Source organism: Chiloscyllium punctatum, chromosome 48 (genome assembly GCF_047496795.1).
Source record: "Chiloscyllium punctatum isolate Juve2018m chromosome 48, sChiPun1.3, whole genome shotgun sequence".
Lineage (NCBI taxonomy): Eukaryota > Metazoa > Chordata > Chondrichthyes > Orectolobiformes > Hemiscylliidae > Chiloscyllium > Chiloscyllium punctatum.
In genome coordinates, this window is record NC_092786.1 from 57,499,315 (window position 1) to 57,515,682 (window position 16,368).

The 16,368-nt window shown below is 45.6% G+C and overlaps 1 protein-coding gene across 1 annotated transcript in view; it reads left to right on the plus strand.

Moving 5' to 3' along the window:
- adamts7 (a disintegrin-like and metallopeptidase (reprolysin type) with thrombospondin type 1 motif, 7) overlaps positions 1-16,368 on the plus strand; it is a 197,422-nt gene that overhangs the window by 114,464 nt on the left and 66,590 nt on the right. Inside the window, exons 17-18 of the mRNA XM_072565316.1 lie at positions 12,638-12,764; positions 14,545-14,758. Of these exons, the coding sequence (XP_072421417.1) occupies positions 12,638-12,764; positions 14,545-14,758 (341 nt within the window). The remainder of the gene's footprint in view (positions 1-12,637; positions 12,765-14,544; positions 14,759-16,368) is intronic.

Sequence of the window (16,368 nt, forward strand, 5' to 3'; positions counted from 1 at the left end):
GCAAATCTTAGCAGGACATCTACACTTAATGGTAAGGTCCTAGGGAGTGTTGTTGAACAAAGAAACCTTGGAGTGCAGGTTCATAGCTCCTTGAAAGTGGAGTCACAGGAAGATATGATAGTGAAGAAGGCATTTGATATGCTTTCTTTTATTGGTCAGTGCATTGAGTTTAGGAGTTGGGAGGTCATGTTGTGACTGTCCAGGACATTGGTTAGGCCACTTTTGGAATGTTGCGTGCAATTCTGCTCTCCTTCCTATCGGAAAGATGTTGTGGAACTTGAAAGGGTTCAGAAAAGATTTACAAGAATGTTGCCAGGATAGGAGGATTTGAGCTATAGGGAGAGGCTGAACAGGCTGGGGCTGTTTTCCCTGGAGCGTCAGAGGCTAATGGGTGACCTTATAGATGTTTATAAAATCATGAGGGGCTTGGATAGGATAAATAGGCAAGGTCTTTTCCCCAGGGTGGGGGAGTCCAAAACTAGAGGGCAAAGGTTTAGGATGAGAGGGGAGAGATATAAAAGGGACCTAAGGGGCAACTGTTTCACACAGAAGGTGGTATGTGTATGAAATGAACTGCCAAAGGAAGTGGTGGAGGCTGATACAATTGCAACATTTAAAATACTTTTGGATGGGTATATGAATAGGAAGGTTTTAGCGGGGATATGGGCCAACTGCTGGCAAATAGGACTAAATTAATTTAGGGTATCTGGTGGGCATGGGCGAGTTGCACTGAAAGGTCTGTTTCCGTGCTGTACATCTCTGTGACTCTATGACTCTAATTCTTAGCTACCTTCCCCCCCACCCTCATTCCCACTTTCCTATTTATCTCTCAGTCCCCTTCCACCCCCACCTCCCTCCAAACATTCCTGATGAAAGGCTTATGTCTGAAACATCGTCTGTCCTGTTCCTTGAATGCGGCCTGACCTGCTCTGCTTTTCCAGCACCACATTTTTTGACTCTAATTCTATAGTGGGAATGCTACTGGCCTGGTAATTCAGAATCCCAAGTTCTATAATGGACTGAGGACATGGATTCAAGGTCCCCCATTGCAGCTGGTGGGGGTGGGGAGTATTTCGTTCGGTTAATCGAATGCCGGACAATCGAGGTTCCTCTGTAATGAGATCAGCCGTGATCTATTGGATAGTGAAGGAGGCTGAGAGGCAGAATGACCTATGTATCTGAACTATATGGCTGTAATTAATAAATCTAAAGTTGAAGGATACACTCTCAGTAAAGGTACAGTTCTTGTGGTGCAATGGTAGTGTCTCTACCTCTGAGCCAAGAGACCGGGTCCATGTCCCACCTTCTCTAGAGATGTGTCATAACATCTCTGAACAGGTTGATTTGAATAAAAGACATTTTCAGTGAAGGTGACCATGATGAATTGCTGTAAAATTCACACACATGTCCTGTAGGGAGGGAAATCTGTTTTTCTGACTTGGTCTGGACTCCATGTGACTCCAGGCACACACTATGATTGATTCTTGACTGCCCTCTAAATGATTAGGGATAGATAACAAATACTGGTTTAGCCGGTCACATCACAGCCATTGAACAAATAATTTAAAAGGTGTCCCATATAACCTACCCCTTGACTTTGTTTGCCATGCCTCAGTGTTACATTTGATTTGATAAAACTGCTGTAAAACATTTTATTTTGTTTTTATAACTTAGTAGCTTAATTTCATAGTTCCCTTTTTCCATTCCTATTTTCATTTCTCTCATGATACTAGATTAGATTAGATTAGATTACCTACATTGTGGAAACAGGCCCTTTGGCCTAACCAGTCCACACCGACCCTCCGAAGAGTAACCCATCCAGACCCATTTCCCACTGACTGATCCACCTCACACTACGGGCAATTTAGCGTGGCCAATTCACCTGACCCGCACATCTTTGGACTGTGGGAGGAGACCAGAGTATCTGGAGGAAACCCTCGCAGCAGACAGAAGGCCACAGTCCGTCCAGCAGACACCAGGCCCAGTCCGCCCAGCAGACGACAAGCCCAGTCCGCCCAGCAGACGGCAGGCCCACTCCATCCAGCAGACAGAAAACCAGAGTCCATCCACAAACAACAAATGCAAACTGCTGCAGATGCTGGGAAGCTGGTAAAAAGGACAATAGCAGGAAACTCTCAGCAGCATTGGCAGTGTCTGTGGAAAGTGAAACAGAGTTCATGTTTCAGGCCAGTGACTGCTCACAGCATTGATAAACGTGTCAGATTAAACAACATTTAATTAAGGACGGAGGTAGGGAAAGGGCTGAGGTCATTCTCCCTTTGTTGTTTATGGGATCATGCTGTACACAAATTGGCTACCATATTTCCTTCATTGCGACAATAATTACATTTCATAAAGTATTTAACTGGATGTAAATTCCTTTGGAATTTTCCAAGGTTGTGAAAGGTGCTATATCAATGCAGATTATTTTCCTATTGCCCAGCATCCTTTCCTTCTGCTCTATAATCAGCAGGTACATTTCTGGATGATACTAATTCCTTCTTCAAACCAAACCCTTTGTGTAAACATCTCTGCTTACAAACACACCCTCTAATCGCACCCTCTGTAACATCCTTTCAGCCTCTTAAATGTCAATGGGTTTTATCTCCACTTCACTGAGTCACAGTAGAATCATGAGCAGCTGCTTCTGAAACTGCAGGAACAATGGCTGGTCCCTCGCAACGGCTGATGGAGATCAGCCAAGCTGCAGGTTTCTGAAAATCGGAATTGAGAAAGATTGGCCTCTTAAAAGCCGGTGTTCGCCCAAGATTCTAGAGCAATGTGTGTCTGGGTGTAGGTGTGGATTGTGTAGGTGCAGCTGGGTGTGGGATTGCGTCTGGGCGTAGGTAAAGGCATATGTAGATGTGTATAGGTGTGTCTGGCTGTAGGTGTGGATTGTGTAGGTGCAGCTGGGTGTGGGATTGCGTCTGGGCGTAGGTAAAGGCATATGTAGATGTGTATAGGTGTGTCTGGCTGTAGGTGTAGGTGTGTACGTATGTTTGGGTGTCGATGTGTCAGATTAAACACTATTGAGGGGTGGTTAACGGTTAGTAGAGCTGATGGGAAGGTCAGCATAGCTCCAGGAGAACCCAGAGAACCACAATGGACCTGTCAACAGGAGGAGTCTGGAGGTTATGAGAAGGGATTTATTGGCAGGCCCAGGTTTCAGCTGGGAATGTTGGACTTAGGATGTCCTGAACCTCTGAACGAACCTCCCGTTGCTCAGGAACCTTAGTCCCTGAACACACTGCTTTGGAATGGGGATATTTACTGCTCAGTTAAGACTTCAGCACGGAATTACTCACTGTGCAAACTCATTCCTAACACTAACCCCTACAAACCTGAGCTCATTCAAAACGTGCTGTCACTATCCTAATTCGGATCTAGTCCCAGTCACCCATTCCTCCCTGCCTTCACCATCCACACTCACTGACCTCCCCCGGCTCACTATCTGGCAGCACCTCCATTTTAAATGTCTCATCCTTGTGTCATTGGAATAAGATTGGAGGGAGAGATTATGGTCGTTATTGATCCCAATATTGAGTTGAGTCGAGGCAGAGTTGAAAGGGATAGTGTTCCATCTTTCTACAGCTTTTTACCATATAAGGAAGTTCACCAATGTTTGACCATGACCTCTGCTTCCATCTTGCTCGACATGTTTTGTTTCCTTCCTCCTTTGTTTGGTTTTGATCACATTTCCTTCTTTATCCCTACACGTTGCATTCTCATGGACTCGGTGGCAATTCACATCCCAACTGGACACAATCTTCCATTACCCCTCGTTAAGGCTGTTGCAGCATGAAATCTTTTGTTGTTTATCTGTTGTGATTTCATTGAATGGTGGTCAGACTTGATGGGCTGAATGGCCTACCATAATTCCTACACTGAATGATCTTAATTGCCCCTGCCCCATACTCTTATCACAGCCTTTCTGCTTTGATCTTCCTGCCCCTTCCCCAATTCACCAGCTTAAAAACTCTTTAATTTCAATTTCTCTTTAATTCTGATTAACAGTTACTGTCCTGAAATGATCATTCTGTTCCTCTCTCCCTAGAACTCTATCCAGTTGTTTTGTAAAATCTCAATTTAAATTTCCAACATCTGCAGCATTTTACTGCTCGATAAATTGCTTTCCTTTAATTCATTCATGGGATATGGGTGTCACTGGCTGGGCCCAGTATTTATTGCCCATCCCTAGTTGCCCCTTGAGGAGGTGGGGGTGAGTTGCCTTCTTGAACCTCTGCAATCTGTTTAGTGTGAGTACACCCCCCCCCCCCCACTCTGTTAGGAGGGAGATCCAGGATTTTCACTCACAATCACTGGAGGAACATTCAAATTTGATGTTCTTGCACTTGTCCTGATGATTGAGAGACAAAATATTTTCAAACACACGTAGAATAAACGCCCAGGTGGGGATTCTCTGGTCAATAAACTCAATGCGGAGAATAGCTTTCACCAGCTGTGATTGACTTGAGATCACGTGTCTTCCGTACTTTTGGTTTGGTTCCTGACGCACAGATTGTGGAAAAGCTTTTATCTTTTCCTGACATTAATGATATTTTCTTTGGCATTCCGTTTTTTAAAATCCATCAACAAATCTTCAAACTCCACAGCCCCAGGCATTTTCATTGGTAAGATTTTATGTGTCAGAGGTTACAAGTGATGGAATTTCTTCAGTTGACACATTGCCAGTTTGGGTTGGAATCACGGATAGTTTATCAATCTCAGGGCACTCTGATTTACCTGGGTCACACATGATGTGTTGACACGCATCATCTGACAATACCTGGATGTTTTATGTTTGAACCTTTACCCTTTACAGTTAGAGACAGACCCTGGAAGGGTGACATCATGTGATTAAAGCAGATCGTTGAGATTGTTAGCAAACCAGGATCTGAAGCAAAGGAATTCCTTTTATTTTCACACACAATCCCCCCATTGTTTGGACATCAGGGAGTGACTGTTTTGGTGGAATTGCAATTCATGATCTGATTCTTTTAACTGAGGGAGCCGTGGGTGTTTCAGTCAGAAAATTTACCCTCTTCACTTAGAATTGTTCATGTGTAGGAAGAGCAAGCTTTAAACTAAAGCATCACAGAAATGTTACAGTGCCCAGGGAGGCCATTCAGCCCAGCGTGTCTGCACCAATTCTATTGTGCCAATCTCCTGCCTCCTCCCCACACCCTGCACACCACTTCCATCCAGTTACCCGAATGTACTCTCTTGAATGATTCAATCGGCCCTGCTTGCACCACATTTCCAGGCAGTGCTTTCTCAACCCTCATTACTGGCTGAGTGAAAAAAACTATTGCCTCACTTCATCTTTGAATCTTTTGCATATCACTTTAAGTCTAAGCCACTTGTTCTTTTTTCTTTAACAAACAGAAAATGGTTGTGCTTACCTATTCAGCCTAGCCACAGTTGATTTTGAAAACCTCCATCAAATCTCCTGTCAGCCATTCCCCTTTTGTTTTCCACATTGGGCTTTAACGTAGAACCTTACAGCGCTAGGGGACGCCATTCATTCCATTGAGCTGGTACTGGCTCCTGGAAAGGATTAATAAATGAAGTGCTCTAACCTGCTTTTTCTTTTCCCATAGCCATGTGAGCGTTTTTTTAAATCAATGATTCAAGAGTTTATCTACTTTCCTTTTGAAAGTTACAATTGTGTCTGCTTCCAGTGGCACTGACAGACAGATCAAGAATGAGAGAGGGCGCAAGTTTAAGTTCATTGACACTAGAAGCAATGGTGTGTTGAGGAGAAACATTTCCACGCTCTGGGTGGTTAGGATCTGGAATACATTGCCTGAACTTGTGGTGGTAAGAGGGTCAGTGAAGCTTAATGGATCATTATCTGTAAAGAAAAAAAATGGCAGGGTCATGGCAGAGAAAGAATAGGAGTGGCACACACAGTGAATTGCTACAATAGAGGGCCAGCATGGTTACGATGGGCAAATGGTCTACTTCGGTGCTGTAAAAATTCTGTAAACAACACATTCTAGATCACAACAACTCGCTGTGAGAAAAAAATAATTCGCTTTATCTTCCCTCGCCAGTTCTTAGGTGAAATATTTTAAATTTGTATCATCCAGTCACTCCCTGGCAGTGTATTACAGACCCCCACCACCTTCTGGGTGAAAAAGGTTTTCCTCAAATCCCCTCTAAATCTCCTGCCTTTCACTTTAAAATTCTGCCTCTTTTTACTGACCCTTTGAGAACAGCTGTTTTCTATCCTCCCACATCTGATACACATCAACCAGGTCCCCCTTCCGACTTCTCAGTTCGAAAGAAAACACCCTGGCTTAATGGCTGAACTGCTCCAACCCAGGCTCCACCCTGGTGAATCCCCTCACCCTTCATCTACTGTCCTCCTGCAAACTGTTTCACCTCATTTAATCTATCAAAGCAGTTCATCATTTGGCTAATAACCTTCTCTCCTTTAAGGCGACCAGTCTCAGCCTCTCCAGAATCACCACAATAATTGCAGTCCCTCATCGTTGGTACCATTCCTGTAAATCCCCTCTGCACCCTCTCTCTATCGGAGTTTTAATTTTGACTAATTCTGGGCAGCATACCTTCACAGCAAAGTATTTGTTTCTCCAGTGTATCGTTATAATCCTGTTTTCTGGCAATTGATTCTAATCTGTCCCAGACCCTAAGTGCCTCCTGTTATGTCCTAGTGTCCACAAATGGGCACCCTAATCAGGATTTACTCATTCAGGAAGTATTGAAAGTTTAAGTCAGTCACAGGATGAGATTCACATGGAACAAGATACGAGCAAACAATAAATCACAACGATCACTCTGGTGAAAGCCGCCAGGTAGTTAGTTGGCGATTCCTAATGGCTGCTTTGCAGGAATGTTAATATTTGCACAATAAGACTGAAGTGTATTCAGCCCTGGAGGCAGGAATTGAAGCCGGCCACCTGGATTTATTCATTGAAGCTTTCAATTTGACCTAACCCTGTTTGTTTGCTCTGTTCTCTCTCCACTGCCTCCTTTGTTGTCTCGCTGTCTCCTTGAAGAATATCGCTGTAGTCATGGTTGATTTGAACTTTTCTCCCTCATTTCTCTTAAACTCCAAAGGTGTTCCCCACAGCCTGCAGCCAGTCCTGATTTTTGTGTTAATGCTACTCTGTCAGTGTAAGTAGTGGATGGGTCAGAGGAATGAAACAACTCCTGTTGTTAGTGTAAACAGCTAATTGCAGCTGCCTGAGGACCCTGCCTTGTCAGGAATAGGTGGGGTTTTCAATCCAGTAAGTACCGATGCTGTTCAAAACGGTTAGCATGTTGAAGATATTTTAAAAGAAAAAGACAAGACTTACATTTATATGACACCCATCTCAACTTCCAGATGCTCCAAAGAGCATTATTGCCAAAACGTTACCACAGTAATGTAAGAAATCAAACAAAAAGAATTGCACACAGCAAACGTCCATTGCACCAATATGATAATGGTGTTGACTGAGATTGAGATGCTGTTCAGGGCACACGGGGACTCTCCCTTCTTCCCTCTGAGGGTAGCAGTGTGGGATTCTTTACTTTCACATGGGAGCTGATAGTGCAGCACTGGAAGTCTCTGGCTTGGGGTTTAAACCCTCAACCTTCTGACTCAAAGGTGAGAGGCTTTTTCTTAAATGCGAGTCGAATGTTACTGACAAGGCCGATATTTCTTGCTCATCCCTAATTGCCCCTTGACAAGGTGGTGGTGAGTCACCTTCTCCAAATTGCTGCAGTCCAGATGATGTAGGGACATCACAGTGCTTGTTGGGAGGGTATTCTGGGAATTTTACTCAGTAACAGTGAAACAGCATTAATACTTTTCCAAATTAAGATAGTGTCTGGCTTGGGGAGAACTTTCAGGGGGTGGTGTTCCTGAGCATCTGCTGCCCTTGTCCTTCCTACTTAAAGAAATCGGTATGTTTGGAAAATACTGTTGGAGGAGACTTGGTGAGTTCCTGCTGCTCTTCATGCAGAGGGTAGACCGTGCTGTTACTGTGCTGGTGGTGGATGGGGTACCATTCAAATGGGTAGCTTTGTCCTGAATGGTATCAAACCTCTTGAATGTTGTTGGAGCCACAGACATCAGACAACGGGGAGTATTCCATCACACTGCTGACTTGTGCCTTGTAGATAGTCGACAGGATTTGGTGGGAGAGGTGGTGAGTTACACACCAGTGAATTTACAACTTCTGAACTGCTCTTGTAGCCACTATCTTCATATGGCTGGTCAAGTTCAGGTTCTGGTCAATGGTAATCCCCAGGATGTTGCTGGGGAATTCAGTGATAGTCATGCCCCTGATTAATAAGGGGCGTTAGTTCAATGCTGTCTTGTTGTAGATAGCCATTGTCTGGAACTTGTGAATGTGACCTGGCACTTCCCAGCTCAGTCTAATTGAGGCTGCTAGCTGCTGAGCCATCACTGACACCAAGCAGCTCCTTTTAACTGGAACTTTTGGTGATGAAAAATGGCTGTGCTATAGGTTGACAGTGTGTGTTAAATGCAGGTATATGAGTGGCATAATATCATCTTACCTTTTCTTCATCTTTCTTGCAAGTTATTTGACTGAAATCCAAAGCTGTCCATGTTTACCCCATTCTTATCCTGGACATTATCAATGGGATTAGAATAAAGAACAAAGAAAGTTTACAGCCCAGGAATGGAGCCTTCAGCCCTCCAAGCCTGAGCCGATCCAAATGTACTGTCTAAACCTGACGGTCGATTCCTAAGTATCTGTATCCCTCTACTCCCCACCTACTCATGCAATTATCCAGATGCATCTTAAATGAATCTACTGTGCCTGCCTCTACCACCTCTGCTGGCAACATGTTCCAGTCGCCCACCACCCTCTGTGTGAAGTACTTGCCATGTGTATTCCCCATAAACTTTCCACCTCTCACCTTGAAAGCATGACCTCTCGTTATTGAATCCTTCACCCTGGGAAAAAGCTTGTCTCTATCCATCCTGTCTATACCCTTCATATTTTATAAACCTCAATCAGGTCCCCCCTCAATCTCCTTTTTTCTAATAAAAACAATCCTACCCTACTCAACCTCTCTTCATAGCTAGCACCTTCCATACCAGGCAACATCCTCGTAAACCTTTTCTGCACCCTCTCCAAAGCATCCACATCCTTTTGGTAATGTGGTGACCAGAACTGTACACAGTATTCTAAATGCGGCCAAACCAATGTCATGTACAATGTTAACATGACTTGCCAGCTCTTATACTCAATACCCCGTCCAATGAAGGCAAGCATACGATATGCCTTCTTGAACACTCTATCCACCTGTACAGCAACCTTCAGGGTACAATGGACCTGCACTCCAGATCTCTCTGCCCATCAACTTTTTCCAAGGCTCTTCCCAAGATTGGCTTATACATAGTGGGCTGAAGGGCGTCTTTCTGTGCTGTAAATATGCTTTGTCTCTGTCCTCACCTCTCTGTCTTTTGAGCTCCTGCTATCTGTAATTGTGTGCACTTTCCTGTCTTAACTGGAAATCTACAAAGGCCTTGAAAAGGTACCAATCAGCTTAAACACTGGATTGTCTATTGCACATGTGCTATCCACAGGATAGTGTATGAAAAACCCCAAGCCTGTGAACACCAGCATTTTGACTGACAGTGCAGGAGGAGCTTATGAGCACCATCAGTTCCAATATTCTCTCTTCCCCTTGAAATCACACACTGGTAATGAACAGCTGTGCCTCAGAGATTCCTGTCTCATTCCTGATCCCCTCCAGCAGTTGGGGTAGTTTGAGGTTTAGCCTTGATCGTGGTGTAACAGCCTCAAAAGGCAGAATAATCTCTTCCTGCTTCTAAGTGCTTATCCTAAAATCCTTGGCTGAATTGGATGAGCTGTGACAAGTGGAAACACTCCAGGAGTATACAGTATCACATCCAAAATGTTACTTGCGAGTTCTTTTCTAAGCTACAAGGATTTACACTTGCTCTTGTTTAATTTTACTTTATACTCAGTAACCTTTCACTCTGTTACAAAATCTAGCCAGCAAGGAGATTGGGGATTCCAATGTCACACATGACAGAAGCAGTTTTTGTTGCCTAAATCTAGTACACATTGCCTCCCAGTATAGTTTCATGTCTATAATCATGTTTACGTTCATTCAAATAGTTTTTATTTATTCTTTCATGGGATGTGGGCACTGCTGTCACGACCATAATTGCCTTTGAATAGCATGACTTGCTTGGCAATTTCAGAGAACATTTCAGAATCAAATACATTGCTGCGAGTCTGAAGTCACATGTAGGTCAGGTCGAATAAGGATGGTCGATTTCTTGCCTCAAAGGGCATGAGTGAATTTTACGGCAATTGATTATTATTGCATTAGTCCCCTTTACTGAGATGAAAGCTTTCAATTTCAGGTGATGAATTACAGGCAGAGAGGCCAGCTGCAGGGTTAGGCCATTCAGCCCCTCCAACCTGCTATGCTGTTCAATATGATCATGGCTGATCTGACTGTAACCTTAGATCGACATTCCCGCCTGCCCATAAATTTCCATTACTGGATTAGTGGTGCTGGAAGAGCACAGCAGTTCAGGCAGCATCCAACGAGCAGCGAAATCAACGTTTCGGGCAAAAGCCCTTCATCAGGAATAAAGGCAGTGAGCCTGAAGCATGGAGAGATAAGCTAGAGGAGGGTGGGGGTGGGGAGAGAGTAGCATAGAGTACAATGGGTGAGTGGGGGAGGAGATGAAGGTGACAGGTCAAGGAGGAGAGGGTGCCCTCCGTGACTACCTGGTCAGGTCCACACCCCCCTACGACCCACCCTCCCATTCGGGCACTTTCCCCTGCCACCGCAGGAACTGTAAAACCTGTGCCCACACCTCCTCCCTCACCTCTATCCAAGGCCCTAAAGGAGCCTTCCACATCCATCAAAGTTTCACCTGCACATCCACCAATATCATTTATTGTATCCGTTGCTCCCGATGTGGTCTCCTCTACATTGGGGAGACTGGGCGCCTCCTAGCAGAGCGCTTTAGGGAACATCTCCGAGACACCCGCACCAATCAACCAAACCGCCCCGTGGCCCAACATTTCAACTCCCCCTCCCACTCTGCCGAGGACATGGAGGTCCTGGGCCTCCTTCACCACCGCTCCCTCACCACCCGATGCCTGGAGGAAGAACACCTCATCTTCCGCCTCGGAACACTTCAACCCCAGGGCATCAATGTGGACTTCAACAGCTTCCTCATTTCCCCTTCCCCCACCTCATCCTAGTTTCAAACTTGCAGCTCAGTTACTGTCTCCTTGACTTGTCCAACCTGCCTATCTCCTTTTCCACCTATCCACTCCACCCTCTCCTCCTTGACCTATCACCTTCATCTCCTCCCCCACTCACCCATTGTACTCTATGCTACTCTCTCCCCACCCCCACCCTCCTCTAGCTTATCTCTCCATGCTTCAGGCTCACTGCCTTTATTCCTGATGAAGGGCTTTTGCCCGAAACGTTGATTTCGCTGCTCGTTGGATGCTGCCTGAACTGCTGTGCTCTTCCAGCACCACTAATCCAGTATTTGATTTTCAGCATCTACAGTCATTGTTTTTACCTTATAAATTTCCATTGCTTCGCTCACTCAGCCAGTTCAAAGGTCATTTACACTACCCAAGATCTGGAGTCACATGTAGGCCAGACAGAGTAAGGATGGCAGATTTTCTTCTCGGATAGATTCCAGGTAATTGGTGGGAGGTTTAGAGGGGGTGTGTGGCAGAATATTTTCACCCAGAAACTCATGGGAATCTAACACTAATCTGTAAGGGTTTGAGAGGCAGAAATCCTCGTCACATATAGGAAGTATTTAGATGTGCGCTTGCAATGCCAAGGCAAACAAGGCCATTGGCTAACTGCTGGGAAATGGGATTAGAATAGTGAGGTGGTTGTTTTAGACTGACACAGACTTAGTAGGCTGAAGGGCCTTTATCTGTGCTATAGACCTCCATGACTCCACTAGCTACCAAGCTGGGGTTTGAGCCCTCATCTCTCGAGTATTAGTCTGATCCTTTGGTTTACTAGCCTAGTAATATTAGCACTACACCACTGGTTCTCCAGTCATATACATTATGTGACAGTGCCGCATGTAAAGTATAGCTCAGTAATGGTTTAAGAATTCTGGGATTTACCCAAACATACTCTGATGGATACACTAACAGATAATAGCAAGCATCATCTCTCTCTCTCTCTCTCTGTTCTTACATGCTTGTGCCCTCTGAGGTGAGAAGAATGCACTATCGTTCCTGTCCGTCTGTCATCAGCCTCCAGCCGCCCAAGTAAACATTTCCACATGGTTTTACAGGACCCCCGGGAAGTCTCCAAGGAGACCATCAGTGATGTAAAACAGAGTAATCAATAGCTTAACTCACTCTGGGTCAGAACAACTCTATTGAGTTAGCCAGCAATGTCTGTAACACCGTGAGGCTAGTGGAGGGTGGGGATGGTTCAGATCCACTGGGAACGGATTGTTCTGCTGTTCCGACAGCGCAGTCCAGCTGGCTAATTGCAGGTATCCCTCCGATTGATTTGCTAAGGTGTACAGTGGTTTGCAAACGCTCCGTGTCTAGTGGGCTGAGACCCGTTTCTTCAAGAGTGACCTTTGTCTTGTTTGTGCCATTGCTCCCAGGGGTGCAGAGGCAGATTGTGCACTGCTTGGAGAAGATTGCAGGAATCGTCCAAGAGCAATACTGTGAGCTCCTCCCTCGACCCGACGACAAGCGGAGGAGCTGCCACCCAGAGCCATGCCCAGCTCGGTCAGTATCCACCCACAGAGAGCAACACTTCCTGAAAACTGTGTTCTCTTGAATATTACTCCATTAAGTCCCATGCTGCCGTAAACTTGCTCCTAGACTGAAGTTATAAAATGCAATTTTTTTTTGTTGTCAGATCACTCCCTGGCCACACTTTCCCTATTTCAGTATCCTCCTCCAGTCGTAACAACTCTGAGATCTCCATCCTCCAACCAGTTTGATGTTTCCAGTGTAATTCCTTGCTCTGTTAACAGCTGTGCCTTAATCGACCTGGGTCCTGAGCTAAAGAGGCTCCTCCCTGAAACTCACCGTCCCTCCAAACCTGGCTTTCCTCCCTAGAGTTGCTCTTTAAAAACCTACCTCTTTGACCATAACAGTATGGCCACCTGACCTAACAGCCTGGATTTGCACCCTCAAGAGAGGCAGTGGGAGTCGGGAAAGTTCCCAGTTTGCCTATCCTCAGGGGAAAGTCCCCACAGAGCTGGGATTTTCACCGCTGGGAGGTGGGTACTACCTGATGTCAGGTCTGTCATTCCAGCAAAGTGTTTTGGGGCAGCCTCAGGGACTGGCCAGTGTGAGGGTGGGCTGCCTTAGTTCCTGGGACCCTGAATCCAGTTACAACCGGAAAGCCCTGAGGCCCTCACTCCTCGGCCCTCCCAAACACTCCCTCTACCTTCAACAATGCCACTTTGTTCTCCCCACCTACCCACGCATGCCTCATGCCAGGATATGCCCTACCACATCCTCAGTGTCCTTATAGCCTCATGCCCGGCTGGTATACTTCAATGCCAATCACTTACTATGAATGGTTTAGAAACAATGGATGCTTTAGTGAAAGTAAGATGCGTGAGAGAAACATCATTCATTCATGACAACCCCATGACCTCAAAAAGATCTCTTTTTTGCTACAGCTCCATTGAAATGTCAATTATCTTTAAAGTATCAGTCGGAAAAACTGCAAGAGCTTGGAACCTTGCATAAATAAACATTGGGAAATTGAAAGCAGAGATCAGAGAGCCAAAGCTGTCCACCAAAGTGTCAGGTACTTCAACAGAGTAAAGGATGTATGAGCTCTCAGCACTGTACTGGTTTCCTTAGAATCATTCAGAGGATCTTATAGCCCATTCCACTTGAGCGGTTTCTTTGTCCACTGTAGCCTCTCCAAGGCCCATTAACAAAACTGAGCAGAAAACTTCAGGATATGCCCTCCCTTCCATCACATGGAGCTGGTTGGAGAGAGCTCTGTACAGAGCTTGGAGCATTCCCTCCTGGAATGACAATTAGCATTCCATTTAACACCTCGGGACCTCAATGTAAAGCATACCCAGGCCTGATGGAGGAAGGGTACCTCCGAGCCTGAGAAGGAGCAGCACGGCTGTGAAGAGGGCCGGTGAGGCATCAGACCCCAGCTTGAGGCCATTAGCATCGAGTGAGGGTGCTTGAAGCTAACACCAAGCCCTTGAACCTCCCCACATTCCTGTACTCAGTGTCAGTCCAGATTTTGTACATGATTAAAGGGTGTGGGATTTAAACCCAGCACTGACTGACTCGATCACCAGAACCTCTACAGGAACAAGATCAGTGCTATTCACAAACAGTGTGCAGACTGTGCAGCTGTGTCTTGAGTCCGAGCTCCCCAGGGTGAAGTTCATTGAAATAATAGAAATCTTGACCCTCATTCTGGTCATAACCTGTAAACAATAAGGAGCGAGTGTCAGCTGCTGTCTAGGCAGGGTTTCTGTCGGCTGCCTCTCACCAGGGAAGTCTGTCTATGTTTACACAGATGGTGGGTTGGTGATTGGCAGGTGTGCTCCTCATCCTGTGGAGAATTGGGAACCATGAAGAGGACGGTGCTCTGTATCCAGAGTGTGGGGCTGGATGAGCAGCGGGCATTACAACCCTCCGACTGTCAACACCTGCCCAGGCCTGAGACCACCAGCCCCTGTAACAGGGAGATTCCCTGCCCTTCAGACTGGAGTATGGGCAACTGGTCAGAGGTGAGAGCATCGAGGGTTAAATGTCAGAGCAATTGCGCGAAGGCAGGAGGCTTTCTACACGCACAGAGATAATGATTGACAGCCAGTAAGGTCAACGAGGAAATGTCTGTCTTGAGCTCCTTAAGTCTGGTTTCACTTAGCTCCATCTTGCTGACCTGACCCTTTAAGCTAAGACCTTGTAAATGTTGTGCTTGTGAAACTTTAGAAGCTCTTGTTGCCTTTTTCTTAAAGGGACAGTCTCACTGGATGCCAGGTAAAAACAAGGACTGCAGATGCTGGAAACCAGATTCTAGACTAGAGTGGTGCTGGAAAAGCACAGCAGTTCAGGCAGCATCCGAGGAGCAGGAAAATCGTCGTTTCGGGCAAAAGCCCTTCATCTATTCCTGATGAAGGGCTTTTGCCCGAAACGTCGAATTTCCTGCTCCTCAGATGCTGCCTGAACTGCTGTGCTTTTCCAGCACCACTCTACTCACTGGATGCCATCCAGAAGCCATCAAACTATAATAAAGAATCTTGATGCTCTGTAGATTGTTTGATTGTATTTACCCATTCTCAGGATATGGGCATTGCTAGCAAGGCTGGCATTTATGGTATATTGTCTACTCAGTCAGTGGTGTTTGCTGCAGTCCGTGAGGTGGAGGTGTTTGCACAGCACTGCGATGCCCCACAGCGAGCACTTGAGATTCAACCACACTGGTGTGGGGCGAGAGGCCCCAATCCAGTAAGGATATCAGGTGCAGTTCCCGAAAGGGACGCTGCTAACCCAGTTAGGTTTTTAGTGATAATCTGACACTGCCAAATTACTTTTGATAGGATTGAAGCCAGTCTTCTCCGTGCTGTATGGTCCAGGGTGTGATTACTGAAGCAGGAACAGAATCCCTACACTGCTCCAGCCCTTTCAGAAAGCCTGTAAATGTGTTATAACTTTAGCTGATTCTAATTTCAGGTGAAACCTATTACAGGTGTCCTCAACTTATAAATGTCCAACTTCTGAATGCTTGTACTTAGAAACACAATTCCATACAGGGTATAATTTTAAAGACTCTACCTATGAACGTTTCTTGTAATTACAGACAGCCACTTTACATTGTCCTGTATTGTGTAGAAATTGACTTGCAAATGGACTCAAGGACAGAACCCATTCACAACCCAGGGAGTGCTTATATTTGGGAAATATAGTTCAGCGCACTGCTCCTTCATCAGACTCTAAACGTTAGTGCTTCCAAATATATAGAACATAGAAAAATATAGCGCAGTACAGGCCCTTTGGCCCTCGATGTTGTGCCGATCCAAGCCCACCTAACCTACACTAGCCCGCTATCCTCCATATACTGGATTAGTGGTGCTGGAAGAGCACAGCAGTTCAAATTGGATGCTGCCTGAACTGCTGTGCTCTTCCAGCACCACTAATCCAGTATTTGATTTTCAGCATCTGCAGTCATTGTTTTTACACTATCCTCCATAAGTCTATCCAATGCCCGTTTAAATGCCCTTAAAGAGGGAGAGTCCACCACTGCTACTGGCAGGGCATTCCATGAACTCACGACTCACTGAGTAAAGAATCTACCCCTAACGTCTGTCCTATACCTATCACCCCTTAATTTAAAGCT